The sequence below is a fragment of the Drosophila miranda genome, chromosome XL (assembly GCF_003369915.1).
Source record: "Drosophila miranda strain MSH22 chromosome XL, D.miranda_PacBio2.1, whole genome shotgun sequence".
Taxonomy (NCBI): Eukaryota; Metazoa; Arthropoda; class Insecta; order Diptera; family Drosophilidae; genus Drosophila; species Drosophila miranda.
In genome coordinates, this window is record NC_046673.1 from 12,947,251 (window position 1) to 12,971,822 (window position 24,572).

The following is a 24,572-nucleotide window of genomic DNA, read 5'->3' on the forward strand; positions in this document are numbered from 1 at the left end:
GTTAGAGAGAGACAGGGCGAGAAAGAATGAAATTGTTTTCTTGATTCTGGCTATAATAATTATACGATCTGGTTTAGACTTTGCACTCTAGAAGATACAGTCATCCTCTACGATTCTGCGTTTTGGTTTTATCGTATCTTTAAAAATGTGGATGCCACAGATTTTCGTCCTTTGTGGGGGCGGAAGTGGGCGGGGCGAAGTTTTGAAATATTTTTGTAGCAGTGACATATCACAGAAGTCTGGATCCAAAACATCGTTGCTCTAGCTCTTATAGTCTTTGAGCACTAGGCGCTGAAGGAGACGGACAGACGGACGGACGGACAGACGGACAGACAGACATGGCTCAATCGACTCGGCTATTGATGCTGATCAAGAATATATATACTTTATGGGGTCGGAAACGATTCCTTCTGGGCGTTACACACATCCACTTTTACCACAAATCTAATATACCCCAATACTCATTTTGAGTATCGGGTATAATTAAAATCTGAGCGTAAAACCCTAAAACTTCTTGCAGGGACAACGGAATATAGTTTCTAGTCTGTACATAAAATAAGTATATACGTTATTTGAAAAACATCGATGAAATACCGCGGATTTGTCTTAGCCCACTTAAGCCCCCTCTATTTAAATAGTTCAACTATTTGAGGTAAATGGCGGAAAATATTAACGATTGTAAATTCTTCTTGTAGATTCATGTCATCCTGCCTCTGAGCTTAAAAAAAAAAAACACTATATCTTTCACCTGAACTGCGTTAAAATTATTAATTTTTAATTATTTTCAGTGGAAAATTGACATATTCCTCGATTATGATATTCCGTCGAATATTATTAGCTAGATCGAACAATTAACTATGCCCACATAGTTTTATCCGATTAGTGAATCAATTTTGTACTTGACTGGCCTATTCTATATACTCGCTTTTATTGGATTACACTCTCAGAACGAATAAATAATTCGTAATCATATGGTACCTTGATTGCATATCGGATATATATGATATGCGATATGGCAAAATTAGCATCAAATTAAGTATCGCGTATAAAATCATTAGTGGTATTCCTACAATAGCTTTTAAATTTTTTTAGTAAATCATAATCAGCTGACAGTGAGTGTGATTGTTAAAGCTGTCGAAAAAACACAATATTAGCGTACAAATACGACAAATCTTACTATGATTTACTACTATATAGTAATATATGTTCCATAATATTGTAGGACTATTGTCTTACTATTTATTCCTGTTTATATATAAAATAAAGGAAATTTAATAAATGGCACAAGAGCCAAGTCCGGTGGAATATGAAACTTAAAAATAAAACTTTTTTTTAGGTTGTTTTAGAGGCAGTTTTTGAACGTTCTATTTCATTACACCATAGATTGTGGAATGGAATGATTTATGGTGTGAAATTTATTTTGAAAATGGATCAGTATTATCTACAACTCAAAAAAATTAAATAAAATTAAAACGGAATATAAAACAAATTAATTTAAAAATATGTATTGTAATATTGATTTTTTGGGGGCCATTGTTTGTAGCTGCCCTAAGATGATATAACACCCATGCGCGGAGTGGAATCGGACGATTGCCGAAAATGTAACCTCGTGTAGTAACATACACGCGGTCATACACGATGGTCTTTTTCGGTGCAACTCTGGTACGACACATTCGGCACCACAAGTCGGCGGCATTTCAGATTGCAGAGTCCGCCATTTTAGCTAAGAAAATAACCCTAGCTTCGTCAGCGAGCACCGGGAACAGAGGTCAGTTGCAGTTTGGAATTCAGTTTGTTCGCGAATATTCGAGAGCGTCGAAAATGAGTACTTTGCCTAGAGTATTTTTCGATATGACCGCCGATGGGGAGCCCCTCGGTAGGATTATCATGGAGGTAAGTTGACTTAGTTTTTTAATGTGCCAAGGAAAGGAATATCATTTAATTTTTTTTTTTTTAATTATTTGTAAAGTGTTAATTTGCTTAAGTGTGTGCATGTGTATGCGATATTCGTATGCAAACGTACATATATTCAGGTAGAAAGTTAACGTGCACTTAGATTTGAACACGTGATTTACAGATCGTAAATGAAACGGTTTCGGTTAAATGCACTCGTAATTGGTTGTAAACCTAAAAATTAATTTATATGCATATTTTGATATAAAATAGCACACCTATTTCAGCAAATTTCGGGTTTACATATGCGTGTGTGTACACACATACATACATATGTAATTTCCATTTGAAGCATGCTTTAACTTTTCGGTATTTACTCTTAAATATAGATATCATGTCCTTTTCCCATATAGACACTACCCAATAATTAAATTTATGACAATGCCCTCGCGTGTATGTATTTAGAATGTCCATTTTACGGCCAGGTGTGTGCAAAAAAGGCATTTCTAGATACGTTGCAATGGAATTTTTTCAAATTTGATTGCGGTGCTCCATAAACGTTTGTGTGCTCGTGTTCGTGTGTTGAATAGTTTGCCGGTATTTCTACACGTACATGCGGTGTACGCTGTATGCATGTGTGTGCCCATACACATTTAAATCAATACAGTGAAACATAACCTCTACTTTGGCGCACACACATGGACATACTGCATACATATATGCATGAGAATCTAGTAAACCCGTTTGACGAATGAACTCAAGATTAATTCCGTTGATGATGTAATAGGGCATACGTGCATTCTTTTTGTATTACCATTTTTTTTTTTTTAATGCAGAGAGTTTTTAGCATTTGCATCGTAGTATATTTTTAGTAACAGCCAAGTCATTGCCCGGCATGACAAATAAAACCGACACATATACGAATGTATGTATGTGTGTATGCGTGAAATATTGCGTGCAGATGGCAATGGGCGGGCGCGCGCGGGATGATGCCAATTTTGAAACTCGGCCCGCGCACGTTTTCAGGGGAATTTGATGCCCAGGCTCCCACGGGATTCCTATATCTTTGCCACCTCAAGTCTGCCACAGTTTTTACGTACATACGTACATATGTTTGGGGGTACATATGTATATATTTGATAAGAAAATATCACTTCAAATTGATTTTCTCTCACCATTGTGTACCCTCTCTCTCTCTTACTGTCTCTCTCGAGGGTACAAGTTTTGAATATAATGTTTTATGTATGTATATTCAGATAAATAATCAATAACCCCTGTGTCTTTTTTGTACACCTTTTCCAGCTGCGCTCCGATGTGGTACCCAAGACTGCCGAAAATTTCCGTGCCCTGTGCACTGGCGAGAAGGGCTTTGGCTACAAGGGCTCCATTTTCCATCGCGTTATTCCCAACTTCATGTGCCAAGGAGGCGACTTCACCAACCACAACGGCACTGGCGGCAAGTCCATCTACGGCAACAAGTTCCCCGATGAGAACTTCCTGCTGAAGCACACCGGCACTGGCATTCTGTCGATGGCCAATGCGGGCGCCAACACCAATGGATCCCAGTTCTTCATTTGCACCGTGAAGACCGCTTGGTTGGACAACAAGCATGTTGTCTTCGGCGAGGTTGTTGAGGGCTTGGACATTGTCAAGAAGATTGAATCTTTTGGCTCTCAGTCCGGCAAGACCTCCAAGAAGATCATGGTGGCTAACAGTGGTTCTCTTTAAACAGCAACAACAACAACAAAATCCAATAACAACAACACCATTACAACAACAAAAAGCGGAAAAATGTGTTAAGACGAAAACCATTTGCATTTTCTCCACAACAATTTTTTTTACGAATTACTTGTAATATTACGAAATACAATACAACAAGAAATAATATTTTCAATAGACCTTGTTCGAATGTTTCCCCCAGTGGGACAGCACTCCCAGAGATTCTTTAAATATGTATATTATAATGGGTTGGCACGCCGTTAAAAATTGAGTGCAAGAGAAGATATCTGATATATTCGTTTGGCTTCTAGCATATAAGAGAAGATAAAACATATACCATAGATATATAGAAGAAGCTTCTACGGGTTGTCGTCCCTCAATTCTAAAGGCAGTTGCCGGCCGGCGTTGTGTCTCGCGGGAGAGAGTTGTGTGTATTGTAGATTTCATTCTAGTTCAAATGTCGGAGTAATAAATAGTAATAAAATAGTTGAAAAAAAACCCGAATAACCGTTTAACTTCCACATTACCATTGGAAAGAGGCCGCCACAACATTTGTTGTGTGTGCCGCTGTTTATAAACAATCTAGCGGTCTAATCAAAGAACAAAAATGTTTGTCGATTGAAATTAGCATAAAGCGCTTTCAAAAGCTAGTTATAACTACTATCTACACGTTCTACACGATATGTACCAGAATCAGAATTGTATTTTCGTCTTAATAAAAAAATAAATAAACGGCCCCCAACAATCCAAATCCTAATACGTAACGTTCAATAATTTTCTGGGAATGGTCTTGACACCAAGCTGGCACTAATTGGGGACAAATTAACTGAAAAGAATGGTTTTTTAAGGGAATTCTCTTAGATAGAAATTGTGTAAGGCGGTTTTTGGGTTTAACAGTAACAGTTTTTATTGAAAGAATATTTCGGCACTGCTCAGTGTGGAATAAAGTAAATTGTACTCATGCTCGTAGGCATGCAAATGCCTCTCGGTGATGGCCACCGTCTGGAGTAGCTTCTCATCGACCGGATCCGTTGACTGTTGGCCCGCCAGTATGTCACGAACCTTTGAACGCTCCAATTCTATTTGCTGTATGGTTGTCTGGCTCCAGCCCAACTCGTGGAACTCCCCCAGCTGTTTGAGCATCGTCAGTATGTATATCAGGCCAATGGCAAAGCCATCCTCAAAGAGCGAGAACTTGGCCACATCTTTCTTATTCAATTTCAGCATCTCCTTGACCCGGTTGTCGATGTAGTTCATTATAAGGGCCGGGGCAATCAGGTAAAATGTCTTCAAATGGTGATTGTTTGGATTGCACAGAAACGGCTGAAAGCCTTGCAAAAGTAGCTGCAAAGCAGGAAGACATTTATTGCACAAATCTCGTTGTTGAATCGAAAATCTTGTTTCTTTACCTTAAAGTAGTTGGTGCTGTCCGAGTAGCACTTCTTCATATGACCCACACTCTTCTCGTACTCCTTGATGGCGGATTCGGTGGTCTCGTGCAGGGTTTTGGTGCCACCGCAAACGAGGCTACTATGAAATCTGGACATGTACGAGCGACTTTTATAGTTGGCACTCTTGCTGCCCGCCTGCAGGAGGCGCACATATCCAACAGAATTTCCTAGTAAAAAAAGGAGAGACCCATTATTAATAATAGATTATTTTCCTTGGGGGTGCCAATAGTACCTACCAACTTGTGTTATAACCTTCCTGAACAGATCCATGTAGGTCTCGCCGTTGCCGGAGAGACCCAGCTTTTTGATCTTCTTGAGCAAGGTGTCCGCCCGCTTATACGGATACGATTCGTTGGTATGCTTGTGCTCCGAGTGATAGCGCAGCTCCTTCAACAGACGCGACTTGATCTGTTCGTCGTGCAGGAATGTGGAGAACGTGTAGAACTTCTGGCGCAGAAACTGATAGATAAAGTTCACGGTGGTATTGATGATGCCAGTGCCATGCGTTTGCACTGAATTCGCCACATGACGGGTGCCAATGATATCAAAATGCTTGCTCTTGCTCTGCATCTCCACGAAGATCTGCAGATTCATGTTGTAGGCATACGAGGAGGCGAATGTATGGATATTACGCATGATCTGCAGTACATCTATGCCCTGTTTCGACCAAAATTAAGCTGTAATACATCATTAATTGTTTTATGAGAAATGTAGTATTACTTGGTCGATGATCTGGTTGGGCAAATGATCATCGATGGGACACAATTGCAAGACCTTGTCGGCAAAGTGGCGCATCTTCTCGTATGTTTTCCAGGCGTGCGGTACGATGGTTGTATAATTGTAGAATGTTTCAGTGAAATAGTTCTCAAGATTATCTAGAACAACCAGCAGAAGTCTGTTTAGGTAGTGTGGCATGTACGATAAGATATATATAGATAGGTGATTTTAAATGGATTTCCATAGTAGCAAATGTCCAGTAAAAATGTCTTCTGATTTGGACGTACCTCTCATTACGCTGTAGTCCCCTTGGAATTCCATAGCTTCAACATTTACACAGCTGCGATAGTCCAGTAGATTCGTTTGGAACGGTTGATCCTGGTTTAAAAACAGATGCGACAAGGCCTCCACACGCAAAAAGGACTCCAGGTGGGTCTTGAGAAACTCATTGGCCAGGTCACAGGCCGATTGCTTGGAGCTACCATCACGCCCGAATATCCCCAGGCTCTTGTCCAGTTGATTTGTCACTGCAATTATATTCTATAGATATGGCTGGTTAGTTCGAAGGCTTGAGAGAATGCCCTGTGAGTGAGTGCCAGTACCTGTAGGCTGTAAGGATTACGCTGCTGCTCTGTGTACTCCTTGAGCAGGGAGGTGCTTATAAAACAGTAATTATACATGAGACTGGTCGAATCAAACTGTCCCTTGATGTTTCGCTGAAAATCGCTGAGATTGTTGATGCGCAACAATATCGATTGAAATTGCCTTTGCATGTCGGCCGGAAGCAGGCGATCCTTCTCCAGGAACTCGCTAAGGGCTAGATTCACAAAGGTCAATCGTTTTTTGCTGGGAAACCCCAAGATGGATCTCTCGGCCAGCTTAATCGTTGAGAGAATGTTCATTTTTCGTTGCAGTAGCTTCAAATCCACGATTTTCCTCTTTGTGCTCAACAGCAGATGGAAGACCTTCTGTTTCTGCCATTGGACGAGGGAATTTATGAGCCGCATCACATTGATTTGGTTCGATTCGAAGGTCTTTTGGAGAACTCTTAAATACTGCAGCAGACGGCAGACAGTGAACCACTCGGACTTTGACAATGGCGTCGTTAGGGCCACATGGCGATTGATTAGTGAGTCCATCATTAGATTTACTTGATCCGCATACGATTGGCCCCTGAGTATCAGCTGCGAGAAGGTCTGCAGCTTACCAAAGACACCGGCAGCAAACACCCTCTGTACGTGGATCGTCCACAGGCAGATCTGTGTGCCCAGATGACGGCACTTTTTCTGGTCGCTCAGCTTGATCTTCTCCATGAGCGCGTGATGGGACTTGTGGTTATCTTGTGGCTTGGCTTGGGGTGGTGTCTTTATCAGCGTCTTGGCATGCCTGGCCAAAAAGGCAGAGGGGGACCAGCAAACACTCTGATTGAGGGCCAATCTTTTATGCCTGCTTGCCACATCCAAGACACTCTTTATCAGCTTTCCCTCCATCTGAATGCCCAGCTCATGGAGCACTGCCACAAAGGCTGTGAGGCGTATCACATTCTTGGGGTCCTCGTAGTTCTTATAGTCGTTGCCATGGTTTGCCTCAATTTCAAGCATTATTTTACGAATATATGCATTGGAATGTTGATTAATATGATTGATGTCCTTCAGGGTGAATTGTTTTTTCAGCTCCAGCAGGCTGTTCAGCAGGATGCCAAATAGATTGCCCGTAATCACAGTCTCTATATCATCGAGAGAGGTCAACAGTCCATTCAACTCCATGCTGCTGCATTGGTCAGAGGTCTGTTTGCTGTTGGACAGCGCCGCTAGCCACTTTTTGTACAACGTCCACTTGGCCGCAATCTTTGATTGATCCGAAATTTCATTAAAAACGACCACGTCTTCAAGTAGTTCAGTCATGGCGTCAAAGACAGTCTGTAATACGAGACGTATTTACTCACACGTAAGATCTGATCTCTCTTTCTTGGAAATACTCACAAACAAGTGTACTTCGCTGATTTCCAGTGGCATGCCACCAGATGCACTGATCTGTTTCCAAAGAGTTTGGACCATCACAATAATGCGTTTGAGCAGAAAGTACACCTGACAGAAGAAATCTATGGCGCTGCTCATGCGGTGGAGGCATCGTTCCAGTCCGGCTGTGTCGGATACGGCGGGCAGTCGGCCGTCGCCCAGTTGAGAGTCGTTGAAGAGAAATGCCAACTGATACTGCTTGGCCGTTAGAGACAGATCCCGACATTGATTGAACAGATTGGCTAGGGTTTTTAATGGCTTATTGGCCACCAGTTCCGATTCCTCCACACTCGTGTCACAGAATCTGGCATTGGCACCGCTGCCGTAATTGAGCTCTATTGGGGATGTCATGGCCACCACCGTCACAGACTCGACCGTATTTAAGCTAAGCATTTCATTCTTTAATGATTTCATAGCGCTATCGTGCTCCTCCATGAACGAGCCGTAATCCCTGAGGATATCCTCGGCGAACAAAGCTGTGTCAAAAATGATACAATGTGCAATTTCAGAGGTTGGTAACATTAATTAAGGTTCTTACATATGGTACTTTGCTCATTTTTCATGGTTGTCTAGGGTAAAGTAAAGTAAATGTAATGTTTTGTTTTGATTTTCTTATTAGTAATTTAGAGATGGAACATTTCAAGTGGGAGTATTCCGATGAGATTCCGATAGCACAGTCATCGAATTGTCCACCCAACAAATTTTTCAAAAACATGGGCCGTGCTTGTGCAAGCTTTTTCAGATTCCTTTGGCGGCCACAAACAACATCTTAGCAAATCCCAAATGTAGGCCGCCTTTTTGTTGATCACATTCTCAATTTTGTTTGGCGTTTGAAATAGCGTTTAAAGCCTCTGACACAAAGGCCAGCCAGCAAAATGGGGTCTAAAAGGTGTAACACAATCGATCAATTCTGCCGAAGCGCTGCTCCCAGCTCAACTGGACGCATTTATCTCTCCCGCTATCACTTCATGCATTTTCCATAGGGCTATCTCTGTTTTTGCAGTTAGTCTGTAAGCAGAGAACCTGGTGGCCTGGTCTCTTATAGTTTTTAAGCAAACTTTTTTGTTCTCTTGATGCCACAAATTTCGTCGACTAATGAGTCGAATTTACGTATTCGATTCGTTGTGTACCAACCTTAAGAAATTCCCTTAATTCCATTCCCAATTCGTTACATCGGCTCTGATAGAGGCCACAGATATAGCGTCCAGGGTGACCATTTACGGTATTAATATACTTTTCTTCATATTTCGATGTCGAAATTGAGTATATTGCTTGGTAATTACATAAAAATGTAGTTAATATGTAGCAAAAGTGTATATGGCCTGTAGTTACCATGTAAGGAAAGGAATTTAGTGGAAATTTTTGTTGACCGATTTGAAATTTGAAAAGATAAAAATTTTAAATTATCTAGTCTTGTACAAAATTGATTCATAAATATAATAAAATTATAGGGTATAGACACATCCATTCGCATTTTTTTTTAATTTTCGCTCACAAATTGTACATACGTGTATCATTTTTTCCAATAGATTGCATTTAAATCCTTTTCGCTCATTCACTTTCAAACAATTTATATTTGGCGCGCACCTCTCGTGTCCAGTTGATTGTATCGATAACTGAACTTGAATCGGGTAAGGTTCTCTTTGAACCGGTATGCAACAATGAGTTCCATTCTATACTTTTAAATTATGTACTTGAATAACTTTACTTTGATTGGAACTGCATTTCCCAACCATTGAAAATGTACGTGATGTTCATATTCAGTAGGTGGAGCATATTCAGAATGTTGTTCAACGAAAATTGGACCTTGGATGGTATACCATTCAGGCTGAGCCATTTTAATGGCTGAAAGCTGGTGACACTCGAACAGTCGCTAAGGGTGACAGTCCGCAATTATTGGAGAATATTAGCACGACACATCATCCGGACATTCTGTCGCGTCCGTTTTCTGCCATCACTAATCAGCAGGGTACTTGCCATGTTGGTCACTTTAACGGAGCCCAGGGACTAGTATTAAAATTGGTATTGATAAGTTAGTTTTAATATGTATTTGCTATACACCACATATAATATATCCATATAAACTTAGTTTTTCATGCGTTGGGTTTAAATATACCGCCACATTACGAAACGGTTAAAACTAGAACGACGCGACGAACGACCGAAAATAATGAAAATTAATCATTTTAGCGCAGTTCAGGTGAAAGATATCGTGGTTTTTTTAAATTCAGATTTAAGATGGCATGGATCTACAAGAAGAATTTACAATCAAGTAGTTGAACTATTTAATTAGAGGGGGCTTAGGTGGGCTAATTTCGTTTTTCCATCAACCGAGACGCTACATTGTTGTTGAGAGATCAAAATTGGGGCAAAAACAATTAAAGCAATCGCCGTAGCAGGAAAACAATGCAAGTATTTAAAACAAGTCAGTCAAGTAGAAAATATGTTCATTATTTGGATAAAACTATGTGGGCAGGGTTGAGAGATCTAGATAGCTAGTAATATTCCACGGAATATCAAGATCGAGGAACATGTATGTATAACAGAACTTAAATTCGTCAGTATATTTACGGTATATTTATATAATGAGATGGTATATTCCAGTATATTTCTGAGGGTCGGACGGTATATTTTAACGATAAATCGCTCTCACTGCTCTCCTCTTTTTGACAAAAAAAAATGTTCTAGCGTCCGCATAAACGTGTTGGGGAGTTATTGACATTGTGTTGTTGAAAATAGTATTTGCAGTAACCACTTTCCGTCGCAGTGTTTTAAGTAATTCAGATTTAATGCAAAACGTATTTATTTAATTTCTTGTTCACTCACAAAGCCAACCAAAATGGAGGCGTCAGAACCAGGTTGATTATAAAAAAAGTTAATAACCAAAACGGCTCTAACTGTTTATTTTTGAAGAAAACGCGTGTGGCGATGACGCCGAGGCATCCGCAATAACTTCGGAGACAATGGCGACAGAAGCAGTGGCGAAGGAAATTCAAGATTCGACATGCGAAGTGACTTCCACAACAACAATCGATGATGCAGCACCCGATGGCCTTAACAAAAGCGTTTCCGAATCGCCACCAACTCAGGAGGAAACCAGTTCATCGCGCTCAAGAAGCCGAACTCGCGATGGAAGCGAGCCCACGCGTTCGGGCAGTGGCTCAGAAAGGTCCCGCAGCGGATCCAAGGCTTCAGGCACAAGTTCTCGCAGTGGCTCACGGTCGCGCAGTGGCTCGCGCCACTCGGAAGGATCTCGACGGTCGCGCAGTGGCTCAAGGCGCTCGGGTAGTGGCTCCAGGCGTTCGGGTAGTGGGTCCCGCAGCAGATCCGGCTCAGGATCGCGGCGCTCTCGCAGTGGCTCTGGCTCGCGACGATCTCGCAGTGGATCTGGCTCTGGACGTTCTCGGAGTGGCTCCAGGCGCTCTCGCAGTGGATCCGGCTCTAGGCGGTCACGTAGTGGCTCGAGACGTTCCCGCAGCGGCTCGAGACGTTCTCGGAGTGGCTCCAGACGCTCTCGCAGTGGATCCAGGCGCTCTCGTAGCGGATCTGGCTCGAGACATTCTCGCAGCGGCTCGAGACGTTCTCGCAGTGGCTCGAGACGCTCCCGCAGTGAATCCAAACACTCTCGGTCTCGCAGTGACTCTAGAAAATCGCGCAGTGGCTCTAGAAAATCGCGCAGTGGCTCTAGAAAATCGCGCAGTGGCTCGAGAAAGTCTCGCAGTCGTTCCAATAGCGTTGTATCACCAAATAAGAAAAGAAATGGTTCCCAAGACCGTTCACGGTCTGGCAGTGCTGGATCTATTGGTACTTCAAGGCGGCGGCGACAGGCCATCAGCGACTCTGAAGGTAACTTTTTGTGTAGCATTCAGCTCAAACAGTATTCATTTGCGCAAATGCGCTTGCAGATGAAGCACCCACAGTCGAAAAAAAACGTCCCAAGATTACGGATACGGACAATGAAGAAGACGATGAGACGCCGGCAAATGCTTCCGCCACGGAGAAGCCCCAAGACAAGAATGTAGAGAGTTCCGATGACGAAAATATACCCATTTCAAATGAACCAGAGTAAGAGGATTCCCACCGACAGGAATCGAATATTTTAAGATTTAATTTTTGAAATTTTGAAATTGCAGCCACAACAATTTTATGTCGGACTTTGATGCAATGCTACTGCGTAAGAAGGAGGAGAAGCGCGTACGACGCCGCAAGCGAGATATTGATCTGATTAATGATAATGACGACCTCATCGATCAATTAATTATAAGCATGAAGAATGCCTCGGATGATGACAGGCAATTGAACATGACCGGACAGCCGGCCACAAAGAAAATATCGATGCTAAAGCAAGTGATGTCGCAGCTGATCAAAAAGGATCTGCAACTGGCCTTTTTGGAGCACAATATACTCAACGTACTTACCGACTGGCTGGCGCCATTGCCAAACAAAAGTCTGCCCTGCCTGCAAATACGCGAGAGTATTTTACGGCTGTTATCGGATGTAAGGAGCAGCAGACCTAAAGCTCTTTTCTGTATATCTGTATAATCGTATATCCTTTGCTCACCTCTCCCTTAGTTTCCCACGATAGAGAAGGGATTGCTGAAGCAGTCGGGCATCGGCAAGGCTGTGATGTACTTGTACAAGCATCCCCAGGAAACCAAACCGAATCGCGATCGTGCTGGTCGCCTAATATCCGAATGGGCCCGCCCCATCTTCAACCTAAGCTGTAATTTTTCAGCCATGAGCAAGGAGGAGCGGCAGGAACGTGATCTGGCACAAATGTCACGGCATAGGAACAAAAGTCCAGAGCCAAATCAGGCGGCCTCTGAGGAAAGCCGCTCCCACTCACTCAGTCAGACATTTTCCAGCGAGGACAAGCAGCTGCGGCCCGGTGATCCCGGTTGGGTGGCTCGTGCACGTGTACCAATGCCTTCCAACAAGGACTATGTCATACGTCCCAAGTCCACAGTGGAGGGCGAAGTATCTACGGTAAGCCTTTGTGTGTTCGGGATTAATGGCATTGCATTTCTAACTCCCAATTTGTGTCTTAATTTTTTCAGTCAACAAAGCGTAAGCCAAATCGTTATGAAAAGCACATGAAACGTTTCCTCGACTCGAAGCGCTTGAAGGAGAGTCGTCGAGCCGTCGAAATATCCATAGAAGGACGCAAAATGGCGTTGTAAGACGTGAATCCTACTTGTAGCTAAGTTTCAATATAAAAGAATAATCATCCAATCCCAACATAGAACAAAGTTAGTAATATAAATTATATTTTTGAATATAATACTGATATATCTATGGTCCATCACCAAGAGCACATAATATACATAAAAGAGTAAATTACCCAGCTAATGAAGCAGCAATTAATGGGTTACATATATGAAAAAGATAGGGATAGAGACGACTACGATGGGTCGTTCTTATACCATTTGTATATATATATGTGTGTGTGTGTTTATGTCTTGTTTTAATATGTATGTATTCTGTTTAAGTAAAAAATAAATTTCAGTGCTTCATATCGCAAATCTAATCCATTTTTAATCTTCTGCTACTACATACAAAGCGATCAATACCTAATATGTGCATGCACAGCTATTACTTGCTAATAATCTTTAGATGATACCCAAGAGAAACTACAGAAATGCCTCCCCTCCAGCTATCATCGATAGGGTAAGTTATATTCAATAAATGTTTAAATAATCACAAGGATATAGCCCCTTAATTAATTAATTATTTAATCCTAAAATCTACAGAAAAGCCCCGAATCATCGAGAAAGTATGGTTTATTCTGTACATACAAGGTACTTAATAACATTTAAATTATCACAAAGAAGGATCATCTATTTATTAGGTCTATTTGGCTATGGTAAACAAATTCGCATCAAAAATGATCCGGGTGTTGATAAATATTTTGGGACATTTAATGGGATCGGATCTAATTTTCTAAAGCGTGAGAATATTTGTGTGGCTAGGGAGAGGTAAGGCAGTACATATGATATTATGAATATCATATTCAGCCTAAAGACCTTCCTTCTTTATTGGAGCCAACCCCATACTCGACTTATACGACGATGGTAATATATTACTAGATAGCTTAGCAATAGATATCCCTTGAATCTATGTAAGTAGATTCATCAATTAAAATGTGCATTTAAAAAGATTATTACATGATCTAATGATGGCACACGCACTGCCAATTAATAGCCGATTGTGCGTGTGTGCATCGATGACTAAAACCATATGTTTCATGTACTCCATTTGACTTACATTATTTTGGTTCTTAAGCAAAACATTGAAACATTCCCAGATAGAGCTATGTACCTAGTGATTCTGCCACTGCATTGCTTTTAGTTAGCAATTATTTGTAGTAGTGGTAGGCCCAACAAATCACCAAGATACTACCTCGGTCACTTGTCGCTTGTCGTGTTGGAATTAATAATAAATGTCAAATTAAGGGCATTTTTGACACACACACACGCACAACAGCCCCCCCATTTGGAAATCGGGGTACTATACCCCCAACAGTACACTGTACCGCGATAAACTGCTGCACACACAAGTGGGGTGGAAAAATACCGAAGACGAAAGAAAATAGAGATAAACAAAAGCTTCCAGCTTGGAGTGTCTGGCCACGAGCATATGGTATGAGGATGTTGGGAGACTGCATGCTGTCCGGGTGGCTTTGTCTAGGATGACGAATTGTCTAGCGGGGTGCTGGTGCTGGTGCTGGTGCCATACTATCGCATCATAGTTGGGCTGGAGGGGGGCTCTCATTATCTCTTTGGAAAATCGCCAAACACGGCTACCAACACCCCGAAGCCACACACCATTAGAGCAGCAGTTGGGTTGTTGTTTCGGGTTCACCTCTGTCGCTTGTCCGCCCCTTATCGTCTTAATATTAAACCGGTTGTGCTATTGTACAATTGTTCAAACGCCTGTGCACTCTCGTCTAGGTTGGTCTGGATTGATTCGTTAGAGCTCTGCGGCCGAAACAACACAAAGAAAACACACAATCTAAAATGTCGCAGGTGAAAAAGAACGAGAAGGTCGGCATTGTGGGCAGGTAAGACCAGCAAACCAGCAAGGACCCAACCGAATGGGGCATCCCTGCTACATCCATATACGTATTCTGCTTTCACAGCGGTCTCATTGGACGCTCCTGGTCGATGCTGTTCGCTTCTGTCGGCTATCAGGTGATGCTCTACGATATCCTGCCGGAGCAGGTGTCTACGGCGCTGACGGCCACACAAAAGGAGCTGCTCGATCTGGAGGCCAAGGGCCTGCTGCGTGGCAAGCTGACAGCTAAGCAACAGTTTAGCTGCATCTCCGGCACCAACGACATCAAGGAGCTGGTCAAGGGGGCCATTTTCATCCAAGAGTGCATACCCGAGCGCCTGGACCTCAAGAAAGCGCTCTACAAGCAGCTGGACGCTGTTGTGGATCCCAAGACCATACTGTCCAGCTCAACGAGCACCTTCCTGCCGTCTCTGTTCAGTGCGGATCTGAAGAACAAGCAGAACGTAAGTAAACACAGTCCAGCCATATATCTATCAAGACGAGACTCCAGATAGCTGAGCAGCAGGCCAGCGCATGCATCGCCGTGTGTCCGTGGGTCTGTGTGTCATCTGTCCTTGTCCCCGTTTCGGCTTAATCTGTAATGGAAATGTTAACAATTTTTGTATTTCGTTAAACAGGTTTTGGTCTCACATCCCGTCAATCCACCGTACTATGTTCCTTTGGTCGAGATTGTGCCAGCGCCATGGACTAAGCCGGAATTTGTGGTCAAGACCCGTGCAATGATGGACGAAATTGGCCAGAAGCCGGTGACGCTGTCGCGTGAGATTGAGGGCTTTGCCCTGAACCGTATACAGTATGCCATTTTGAATGAGACCTGGCGTTTGGTGGAGGCTGGCATCCTAAATGTCAAGGATATCGACAGTGTGATGAGCGATGGCCTGGGCATGCGTTATGCCTTCTTGGGACCCCTGGAGACGGCCCATCTGAATGCCGAGGGCATGGCCAACTATTTTGAGCGCTACTCGAAGACCATTTACAACGTCAGCGAGACCATGGGACCCACGCCCAAAATGGAGGGGCCTGTGGCCGAGGAGGTGTCCAAGCAGCTGAACGATATGGTGCCGCTCGACAAGCTGGTCGAGCGACGCACCTATCGCGACAATTGCCTGACCCATTTGAGCATACTGAAGAGTAAGCTGAATAATCAGTAAATTCCACTCCGTCCATGCCATGCCCCACATTTCCATTGGCTTTGCCTAATGTTATGCTTCTTTTCGTTACAATAAACATATTTTTGAATAACTAAATAATGCTGAATCCTTTTTGATTTTATTTGATAAATCATAGAAGAAGAAGAGGCTCAGGCTCTCTCTTTCTCAATCTGAGTAAGGGTTCTAACTAAATAGCTCTCTTGTCCTTAGGATAATAATAGAAAGAGCATTTCTTATAGTAATAGAAAGAGTATAGAGTATTTCTGTTGAAACTTATTAAGTACTGTGGTGCTGGAGGGCCGGGGTTCTACATATCAGTTCGCTTTATCTTAAGACATCAAAAACATAAAAAAAAAAACAAATCAAAAGAAAAATTAATACTCCATTTGGGAGATAGCCAAAACACGCTGCGTACTGCGTCCATTCTGACCTTTTTGTGGGGAAGGTTTATCTTCAAGGTTAAACAACATCACAATTGGAATAATTCACTTTCATACGACATTGGTGCCTTTCCCGGTCTGCATTTCGTTTGCTATCCGGAACCTGGCTTCTTTGAGAAGCTGGGGCGCCTGATATTTGGCGTGGAATACGATGCATTGACCACTGCATTCACCGTCACTGGCTTCAATGATCTACGCTGCTGTAAGCGCATCTGTGGCAGCGGTGTGCTCGTGCTAAAGATCTTTTGGCCAGCCTTTAGCTTCGATGGCATGGGCGTGTCTGGTGGATGGACTGGATTGAGGTACGTTCCCTCATTGGGAGCCACACTGAGTGGCTTTACAATAGGTATGACACGCTTAATGGGTATGGATGCCTTCATAGAACCATTGCATTTGGACATCGATTCATTGATGGACGGCGTCTTCATGCGGCTGCCCAGGATTGAGCGCCTGTTGGCCTCGGCTCCCTTTATTGGCGGATTGACAATCGAAAACGAATTACGACGCTGTCTGAACGGGGGCGGACCACCAGGAAGGCTGCTGCTCGATAACGTACTTCGTGGCTCTTTTGGTGGCACATTCTGTATGTTTTCAATCAACTGACTGGCCTTCCTCTCCGGCATCAGCTTGGACTTGTCGTGAATGGACAGAGAGGAGGATCGTCGACGCATTGAGCCCGCCTCATCGTTTGACACAATCGCTTTAACTGCAGGCTGCAGATCTGCAGATGGCGGCTGTACAAAGCAGCTGCTTGGATACTGCCCCCCATTGCTGGGATTAACCAAGAGAATAACTGTTCGTGGATCGGCACCATGCTGTTCGTTGTGGCTGCGATTGTGGCGCTCCAGGATCTCATTGATTTGAAAGGCCAGCGATTCGTCCACCAATTCAGTCATGAATGGCTCTCTCTTTTGGGGCACTGGTGCTGCTGGGGCACTCATTGGATGTAAATCCTTCTCATATAGATCGGGACGGGAGTCGCCATCGAATGTGGCCGAAGAGCAGACCATGGCATCGGGAAAGTCCTGAATTTTGCTACCGGGTGTCATTTGCTCCTCCACAGACATTGTCCTTTTGTCCTGTAAGAGAGTTATCCAACATAAATCCCTGCCTTCAACAAGTACTTAAAATAATTTTAAAAAACATACTTTCAGTTCGAGGTCAAAAGTTCCCTGCCGTGTGTACGAGTGTGGCAATGTTGTTACTGGAGTGGTATGGTCCCCATCTCCTGAAGCAGCACACATCGAAGTGGGCGTGCCACCAAAGATGGCTGCATCCAGCGACTCAATCACCGAGTCAAAATGATACCTCTTCGTAATGTCCACCTTGTCATGCACTAGAGTTTTCAACTCTTGCAAAAGTTCGCCCACAGTCTTTCTTTTCGACTGATGCCCAATCAGCGTTTGACTCTCGGGCGTCTGGAAATCTGTCTTGTTCTCTTCCTGTGGTGTTTCTTCCTTCGCCGTCATGGCGTCCAAGATCGGTATGCGTAGCATTTTTAGATCCTGCTCGAAATTGGCATTGGAACGATAGTTACTGTCAGCGGGTGGCTCGTCTTCTATCAGCTTGAGGGGCGATTCGGCGGCAATCATTTGCAGATTTTCTGCCAAAATTGATTTATCGAATTGTGGGTCGCCTGATGCTCCCCGGGATTTCGAGCCATTATGCGGCGGTGTATTTATCATCGATCGCGAGGCATTCAGCTTGAGCAATTGCTTTTGAAACGAGTTGTTTGTGGGTCGGTTGGGCGGCCGTGCTGCCTCGCCGGGCGCCACATCCGATTGCATGCAAACGGGTGGACTTTCATTTTCCAGATCAGGATACCGATTCTCTACTGCCTTTGCTTCCTCCTTCTCTTTTTGAAGAGTCGTCAAGTTAATTCCCTAAAAAATTATTTGTAGGTTTGTGTGTGTAAGAGTGTATGCTTTCGCATACAGTTAAACATTTGGTAATGTGTGTGGCTAACCTTGATGCAAGCCTCTTTTTCAACAGAATCGAAAGGATCGTAGGGTCCCTTGAAACTGTTGGACTCAACCATTGAGGCTTCGGGTTCCTCCAATATTGTCTCCTCTTTTTGTGGTTCATCCCAGCCGGTCAGGTCAATAAGGTTTCCAGTGTCGCACATTTTTAGCAGTAACAAATTCAAACAAAAATTAGCGGAACTCGCTCAACCAGTGTGACCGCGGATTTATCGTTAAAATATATCGTCCGACCCTCAGAGATATACCAAAATATACCGTCTCATTTTAAAAATATACTGACGAATTCAAGTTCTATATTCCTCGATTTGTATATTCCGTTGAATATTACTAGCTATCTAGATCTCTCAGCCCTGCCCACATAATTTTATCCAATTAATTAATTTATTTTCTACTTGACTGGCTTATTTTAAATACTTGACCTAGATTTTTTTTATCAAATTTTCATTATTTTCGGTGGAATGATGGCCGAAAGAAAAAATCGCGTCCTTCCCGTTTTAACCGGTTCGTAATGTGGCGGTATATTTAAACCCAACGCATGCAAAACTAAGTTTATGTGGATATATTATATGTGATGTACATATATAAAATACATATTAAAACTAACTTATCAATACCAATTTTAATACTAGTCCCTGGTCTCCGTTAAAGTGACCAACATGGCAAGTACCCTGCTGATTAGTGATGGCAGGAAACGGACGCGACAGAATGTCCGGATGATGTGTCGTGTTAATATTCTCCAATAATTGCGGACTGTCACCCTTAGCGACTGTTCGAGTGTCACCAGCTTTCAGCCATTAAAATGGCTCAGCCTGAATGGTATACCATCCAAGGTCCAATTTTCGTTGAACAACATTTTGAATATGCTCCACCTACTGAATATGAACATCACGTACATTTTCAATGGTTGGGAAATGCAGTTCCAATCAAAGTAAAGTTATTCAAGTACATAATTTAAAAGTATAGAATGGAACTCATTGTTGCATACCGGTTCAAAGAGAACCTTACCCGATTCAAGTTCAGTTATCGATACAATAAACTGGACACGAGAGTTGCGCGCCAAATATAAATTGTTTGAAAGTGAATGAGCGGAAAGGATTTGAATGCAATCTATTGGAATAAATTATACACGTAAGTACAATTTGTGCGCGAAAATTAAAAAAAATTACATATTGAAGTTTCCATACCGTTTGTTCTTAAATATACCTTTGAAAAAATAGATTGATGAAATTGACTATTATATACCGTAAATATACCATCAGTTCAATTTTGACTTAAAAAATACCGTAAGCGGCCACCCTGCGCTCAACTTTGAAACAATGCCAAATTCCTGCTACTATTGCTGGATCATTGTATTGGTAAGGTAATTAATGATGATACCTGGGTGATTAGATATATATCGATATCTATTGTTTTGGATATGAAACGATGGAACTGACTCCAAGTTGCGTTAATTGTTTTACATATATTCAATATTAACATGAATTAAGAATAAATATGGTAATAATATATTAAAAGCCATTGCCTCAATTAATCTACAATATTTTTATCAGATTCCCGGTAAATTTAATTGAAATTTATAATTTTATAAGTTACCTTGCGTCATTGCATCTAAAATATGTTAATATTATGATATTGACATACTGGTTGTATGGTTTTATACGGTATATAGTTCCTCAACTCTCTTTACTTTTTTGAAATTATAATATCATATGTTTAATTTACAGCTAAAATATAAGTTTTTCTTGTTTTATATAAATTTAAAATTAAAATAGAATGTTATTTAACTATATCTTTCAAAAATACTTATATATATGTATATAAATGTTAATTTTATCCAAAAGCTTGGGCAAGTATTCTGTTCCATTCTAACCGTTCCGATACCCAACCGATTGCACCTGCACATACCGATGATAAACAGAATGACTAGATATTTATAATATATTTATAAGCAGCAACTAGTAATTACCTAATTAAATTAATTTTTTGCTACTGCTAAACAGTTTGCTTAGTCTCACAAGCCATTAATGGTGGGTGAGGAAACAACTGAGTGTTATTAATCAAATCAATAATAGTGCAATAAAATACAAGCAATATTTGTCATCGTGCAATTGACTTCTAAGCAAAGAGATCATAATTAACAAGCCAATCAATCAATCGACAATCGTCAAGATGAACAGGAAATTCTTGCCAATTGCAGTCGGCGTGGTCCTACACATACTCTTCAACAATGTTGGGATCCAGGCACAGCTCAACCTCGACCAGATTGAGCTGCAGAAGCAGCTTCCGGAGGAGCTGCTGAAGTCGAACTTCACCATCAACGATGCCAAGGATGTGTTTCGCAACAAGTGCATAGAGGTGGCCGGCGAGGATGCTGGCGGCAAGGCGTACGAAGAAATTGAGTCCGGTTTTGCAGTTCTCAGCGATTGCGTGAACGGCATTGTCAACTATACGACAATGCAGCAGGAAATCGAAGAGGCGAGCCCCGAGGGCGAGCTGGATGTGGTTTTTAATAAGTATTGCAACAAGCGATCCAGTGCCATTGAATGCTTTGATGTGTTCACCGCCAAGCTCTCGCCTTGCCTTGACAAGGAGGAGCAGGAAAGCAAGGATGTTATCAAGCGGATCATTCAGAGTTTATTGAACTTTGTTTGCCACAAAGATGGAGACCAAATAGCTCTGTTTATTGCTGAGAAGGGGCCAGAGTGCCTCGAGTCCGAAAAGGACAATATCCAACAGTGCCTGAATAGCACCTTTTCTACGTATCTTAACTCTGCGGATATCCATGACAATAAGATCAAATCAATACCCAAACTGACTGTCGGCCAGCGACAATGTGACGATATGCTGAGCCTCCAGTCGTGCGTGGTCCACCGGCTGGAACAGTGCACCGACATAACGCCAGCCAATCTTGTGGAATCAATGTTCAACTTTATCAGAAACGAAACCCTATGTCGCAACTACCAGAAATCTCCCCTAACCGCAGCCGCCGCCAGCAGCAGTCCAGGCGTTCAGGCAATGCCTTTATTGTACTCTTTGTTTCCCATGTTTATTTTCACGTTTGCTTTTCACAAATCTGCATAGTTCTAAGTTGCAAAAGTACCGCTTGAATCTCTCGAATATCTCGAATATATTAACTTTTTCATTCGGCGGCACACACCTTATCAAGATTCAAAAGTCAAGTAAATAATTGATGGAAGGTCGTGCGGTGTGTGCATATGGATTTTATGGATATTATTTATGCACTGGATTTACATACATACATATATCTGTACTCGTTTTAAGTGTTTACTCAAAATATGTAATAACTAATTTGTATTACCGGTGCTAGCACCATTCCATAGGTCAAACCCAAATATGGAGATGGGCGTGCCACATGGCTGGCTACTACTCTTTTGCACGCAACTCAGGCCGCGTTCAAGTCTCTATAATAGTAATTTACAAAATAAAAACAAAAATGTACGACAGCTTAGGCATTGTCGTACCCTTTTGGCCATGTCGTGCGTCCATCTCTAAACTATGTATTAAATTTAATGAGGCCTTTGCTTTTTCATGTCTATTGCTTATTGTTTTTTTTTTTGTCACGGCAATGAATCTTGTGTATTAATCTGATCGAACGGATCAAAACACCCAATGGGATCGGATTAGGGATAACTCTTATAGCTCATCATGAAGTGGGTACGGAAGGGTACGGGCTAAAGGAAATTATATTTATATATATGTATTGTATGTTTTTTAAATGAATACAAGTATCATAAATGTGCAAATAAAGTGATATAAATTTGAAAGAAAATTGAATCCAAAATGGTAATTATTGAACGGCACGCGATGGATCTAAGATATACATATAGATATACAGATTTTGTTTTATTTTCGTTTTTGGTTTTCCATTTCTCTTTTTCATCTAGAGCCTGTTCGAGCCTAAATTTAAATAAAATAATTGTTAATATTTACGATCTCGTATTATGGTGGTTCGATAGCTCGGATTAGATTATCGATAGAGGTAGTTCCGTTTTTGGTAATCGATTGCATTGTTCATTGTTCATTTTGAAATTACCCTTTAAATTTATCCCAAAGACTTGACCAACGTAAGCAAGTTGTGGCTTAAGATCATCATAAACCAATTTTCTAAAGAAAAAATATATATTTTCAAGCAAGTGAAAGGAACACTTAAACGGAAAACCAAACAAACTGATCAAGTGAACAGGTTCAGAGCGGCCAGAACCGATCCGATTTGTCATCGGTAATTGTTTACAGTTCTTGTCTTGGCTTGAATTTTTCTTAGAATATTGTGAAACTAGGAGGCTGTGCCAGTATGCGGAGTCATCTGCAAGTAAGGGCCAAGCTGAAGCATTCTGAAGCGCAATGAAGATCACTAGCACCAGGATGGAGGAAGTCGTTGACGCCTCTGTGATGGTGCCGATCTCTCCGCTGAGTATAGTGCTAACTGGAGTCTCCGTCGTCTTGCGCTTCATTTCCATCATCATCAACTGGAGTCTGGCCTATGATTATTGGCTGGAGGGATCCTACAGCTACACAGCCTGGACAATTGGATCGATTCTGTTGCCCATGGTGATCGCATCGGCCATATACACAAATGTGTAAGTATGCCAATGCCAGGGCCTTGAGCGCATGTATTCCAATATTCAATTTCAGTTTGTCTGCCAGCAACTCAGACCAGAGGGGCATGTACTCCACTGTTGTGCTGTCATATCTCTTTCGGGACGGATATGCCCTACATTATGCCCTGGAGTACAGCAAAGCACAAACACAAGGCCACAAAGAGTTAGAAATAAGGTTAGTACAGGATCTCGCTAGCCATGGGTTTCCATATCGGTAGCTGCATTATTAAATTGGTTTGCCTTTCAGATACTATCAGCAAATGCTGAGGGAAGAGTGCGATGTGGGTTTTATCCGGCTCTTTGATTCGTTTCTGGAATCTGCGCCCCAAAAAATACTTCAGCTTGTGATACTGATGCGATCTTCAAAGAAATTGACATGTAATTTAGATATAGGTTTAAATGTGAAGCATTTTTACATATGATTTACTTTCAGATTATCGCCTGTTGGCTTTCTTGATATATTTTGTTAGCATTGCCTGGTGCATACAGGCCTATAATCGCTCTAATCGCCTGGTGCAGCTAGACAAATATGATATAGCGGCCAAGGGGCGTTTTGTGCAATTCCTTTTTCTCCTATGTCTCACGGGTAACTCAATCAACCATGTACTTATTATAACCGGTATGCACTCTATAAATTTTTTTATTTCGCAGTTTCACGCACTTTAGGCATTGCGTATATGGCCAGTCTGTTCCCCCTGGAAACACTGGGGGTGTGCATCCTTCATGTATGTTTTTGTGGCACTGTCGTCTTTGTGTTGGACTCGCCAGCGATTGCCAAATCTAGAATGTTAAACTATATCTATTGCCTGACCTTCGGCGTGGTGTATATATTTATTTTCACCCCTGTAAAAGATGGACCAACAAAGTATAAGTACACCTCGTACCTGACATTTTGCCTTTTGCAAAACATTATCGTCTGTGTTCTATATATCGCCCTGTACTTTTCTATTGCCATTATTGCCTTATATGTTTGTGGTATCATACTCACGATCTATTACTATCTTTACTGCCACCCAAGTATTTTATGTCCATAGATATCCACTGAGATTTTTGTAAATTTGGTCGGGAAAATAAACGTGTTCCCTACAGCTCGATTCTGTTCAATGATGAGGTAGGGACAATCGTACTCATCCAAAAATTAACAGGTTATAAAGGAGGGGAATTTTATACAAAATAAATTGAAACGAAGCAGTTTCTAATCGGTTGGGTGGATTTCTATAAATAGCACGACAGTTCCTTTAGTGGATCCATCTGCGCAAGCGCAGCTGTATTAAATGTTAGTGCAAGACGTCGGGTTGTGTCAAGCCAAAACTCAGGAAGTCGGCTTCCAAAAGTCGCAAGCGAAAGGGCTGAAGTCGACCATGTTGTATAACGAATAAAAATTAAATTACGTATGGTCTATGGCATGATGCAATTATACAAGGTGGTCTCGTCGGCAAAAGTTAGTCCCTTAACGTATGCTAGCAATAAGTGCGAGTGAAGGGCACATAGTATAGTGAGTGTGAGTG

General features: G+C 42.0%; 7 protein-coding genes across 10 annotated transcripts; 5 read left to right on the forward strand and 2 right to left on the reverse strand.

Annotated features, from left to right (window-relative positions):
- Positions 1 to 1,638: 1,638 nt before the first annotated feature.
- On the forward strand, positions 1,639 to 4,110 carry LOC108164695 (peptidyl-prolyl cis-trans isomerase). Its single transcript, XM_017300567.1, has 2 exons — positions 1,639 to 1,893; positions 3,196 to 4,110. Exons 1-2 carry the CDS (start codon positions 1,639 to 1,641, stop codon positions 3,619 to 3,621), a joined length of 681 nt encoding a protein of 226 aa, XP_017156056.1. The 3' UTR covers positions 3,622 to 4,110.
- Positions 4,111 to 4,493: 383 nt separating this feature from the next.
- Positions 4,494 to 8,446, reverse strand: LOC108164861 (WASH complex subunit 4). Of its 2 annotated transcripts, XM_017300795.2 has the most exons (8): positions 8,337 to 8,445; positions 7,763 to 8,274; positions 6,383 to 7,699; positions 6,068 to 6,320; positions 5,784 to 5,938; positions 5,300 to 5,720; positions 5,022 to 5,230; positions 4,494 to 4,956 (listed from the first exon to the last, which is right to left on the reverse strand). In XM_017300795.2, the coding sequence occupies exons 1-8, from the start codon at positions 8,359 to 8,361 to the stop codon at positions 4,519 to 4,521; spliced, it is 3,330 nt and encodes a 1,109-aa protein (XP_017156284.1). In that variant the 5' UTR covers positions 8,362 to 8,445; the 3' UTR covers positions 4,494 to 4,518. The 2 variants fall into 2 exon arrangements, with proteins under 2 accessions (XP_017156284.1, XP_017156285.1); XM_017300796.2 differs by lacking the exons at positions 4,494 to 4,956; positions 5,022 to 5,230; positions 5,300 to 5,720 and having other exon boundaries at positions 5,867 to 5,958; positions 8,337 to 8,446.
- Positions 8,447 to 10,450: 2,004 nt separating this feature from the next.
- On the forward strand, positions 10,451 to 13,147 carry LOC108159349 (protein IWS1 homolog). Its single transcript, XM_017292561.2, has 6 exons — positions 10,451 to 10,656; positions 10,712 to 11,644; positions 11,704 to 11,863; positions 11,932 to 12,295; positions 12,371 to 12,784; positions 12,856 to 13,147. The coding sequence occupies exons 1-6, from the start codon at positions 10,638 to 10,640 to the stop codon at positions 12,976 to 12,978; spliced, it is 2,013 nt and encodes a 670-aa protein (XP_017148050.1). The 5' UTR covers positions 10,451 to 10,637; the 3' UTR covers positions 12,979 to 13,147.
- Positions 13,148 to 14,623: 1,476 nt separating this feature from the next.
- On the forward strand, positions 14,624 to 16,119 carry LOC108159363 (lambda-crystallin homolog). The gene is made up of 3 exons (XM_017292591.2): positions 14,624 to 14,858; positions 14,937 to 15,315; positions 15,490 to 16,119. Exons 1-3 carry the CDS (start codon positions 14,815 to 14,817, stop codon positions 16,021 to 16,023), a joined length of 957 nt encoding a protein of 318 aa, XP_017148080.1. The 5' UTR covers positions 14,624 to 14,814; the 3' UTR covers positions 16,024 to 16,119.
- On the reverse strand, positions 16,120 to 18,652 carry LOC108159354. Of its 2 annotated transcripts, XR_001775316.2 has the most exons (4): positions 18,430 to 18,652; positions 17,612 to 18,346; positions 16,454 to 17,542; positions 16,120 to 16,351 (listed from the first exon to the last, which is right to left on the reverse strand). XR_001775316.2 is itself a non-coding variant. In XM_017292575.2 (3 exons), exons 1-3 carry the CDS (start codon positions 18,586 to 18,588, stop codon positions 16,556 to 16,558), a joined length of 1,881 nt encoding a protein of 626 aa, XP_017148064.1. In that variant the 5' UTR covers positions 18,589 to 18,652; the 3' UTR covers positions 16,120 to 16,555. The 2 variants fall into 2 exon arrangements, 1 of the variants encoding a protein (XP_017148064.1); XM_017292575.2 differs by having other exon boundaries at positions 16,120 to 17,542.
- A 1,711-nt stretch (positions 18,653 to 20,363) lies between these two features.
- LOC108164845 (27 kDa hemolymph protein) lies at positions 20,364 to 22,240 on the forward strand. Its single transcript, XM_017300774.2, has one exon. It carries the CDS (start codon positions 20,615 to 20,617, stop codon positions 21,524 to 21,526), a length of 912 nt encoding a protein of 303 aa, XP_017156263.1. The 5' UTR covers positions 20,364 to 20,614; the 3' UTR covers positions 21,527 to 22,240.
- A 346-nt stretch (positions 22,241 to 22,586) lies between these two features.
- On the forward strand, positions 22,587 to 24,152 carry LOC108164863 (XK-related protein 6). Of its 2 annotated transcripts, none has more exons than XM_017300799.2 (5): positions 22,587 to 23,043; positions 23,111 to 23,239; positions 23,312 to 23,442; positions 23,498 to 23,650; positions 23,716 to 24,152. In XM_017300799.2, the coding sequence occupies exons 1-5, from the start codon at positions 22,808 to 22,810 to the stop codon at positions 24,096 to 24,098; spliced, it is 1,032 nt and encodes a 343-aa protein (XP_017156288.1). In that variant the 5' UTR covers positions 22,587 to 22,807; the 3' UTR covers positions 24,099 to 24,152. The 2 variants fall into 2 exon arrangements, with proteins under 2 accessions (XP_017156288.1, XP_017156287.1); XM_017300798.2 differs by having other exon boundaries at positions 22,593 to 23,043; positions 23,099 to 23,239.
- Positions 24,153 to 24,572: the final 420 nt, after the last annotated feature.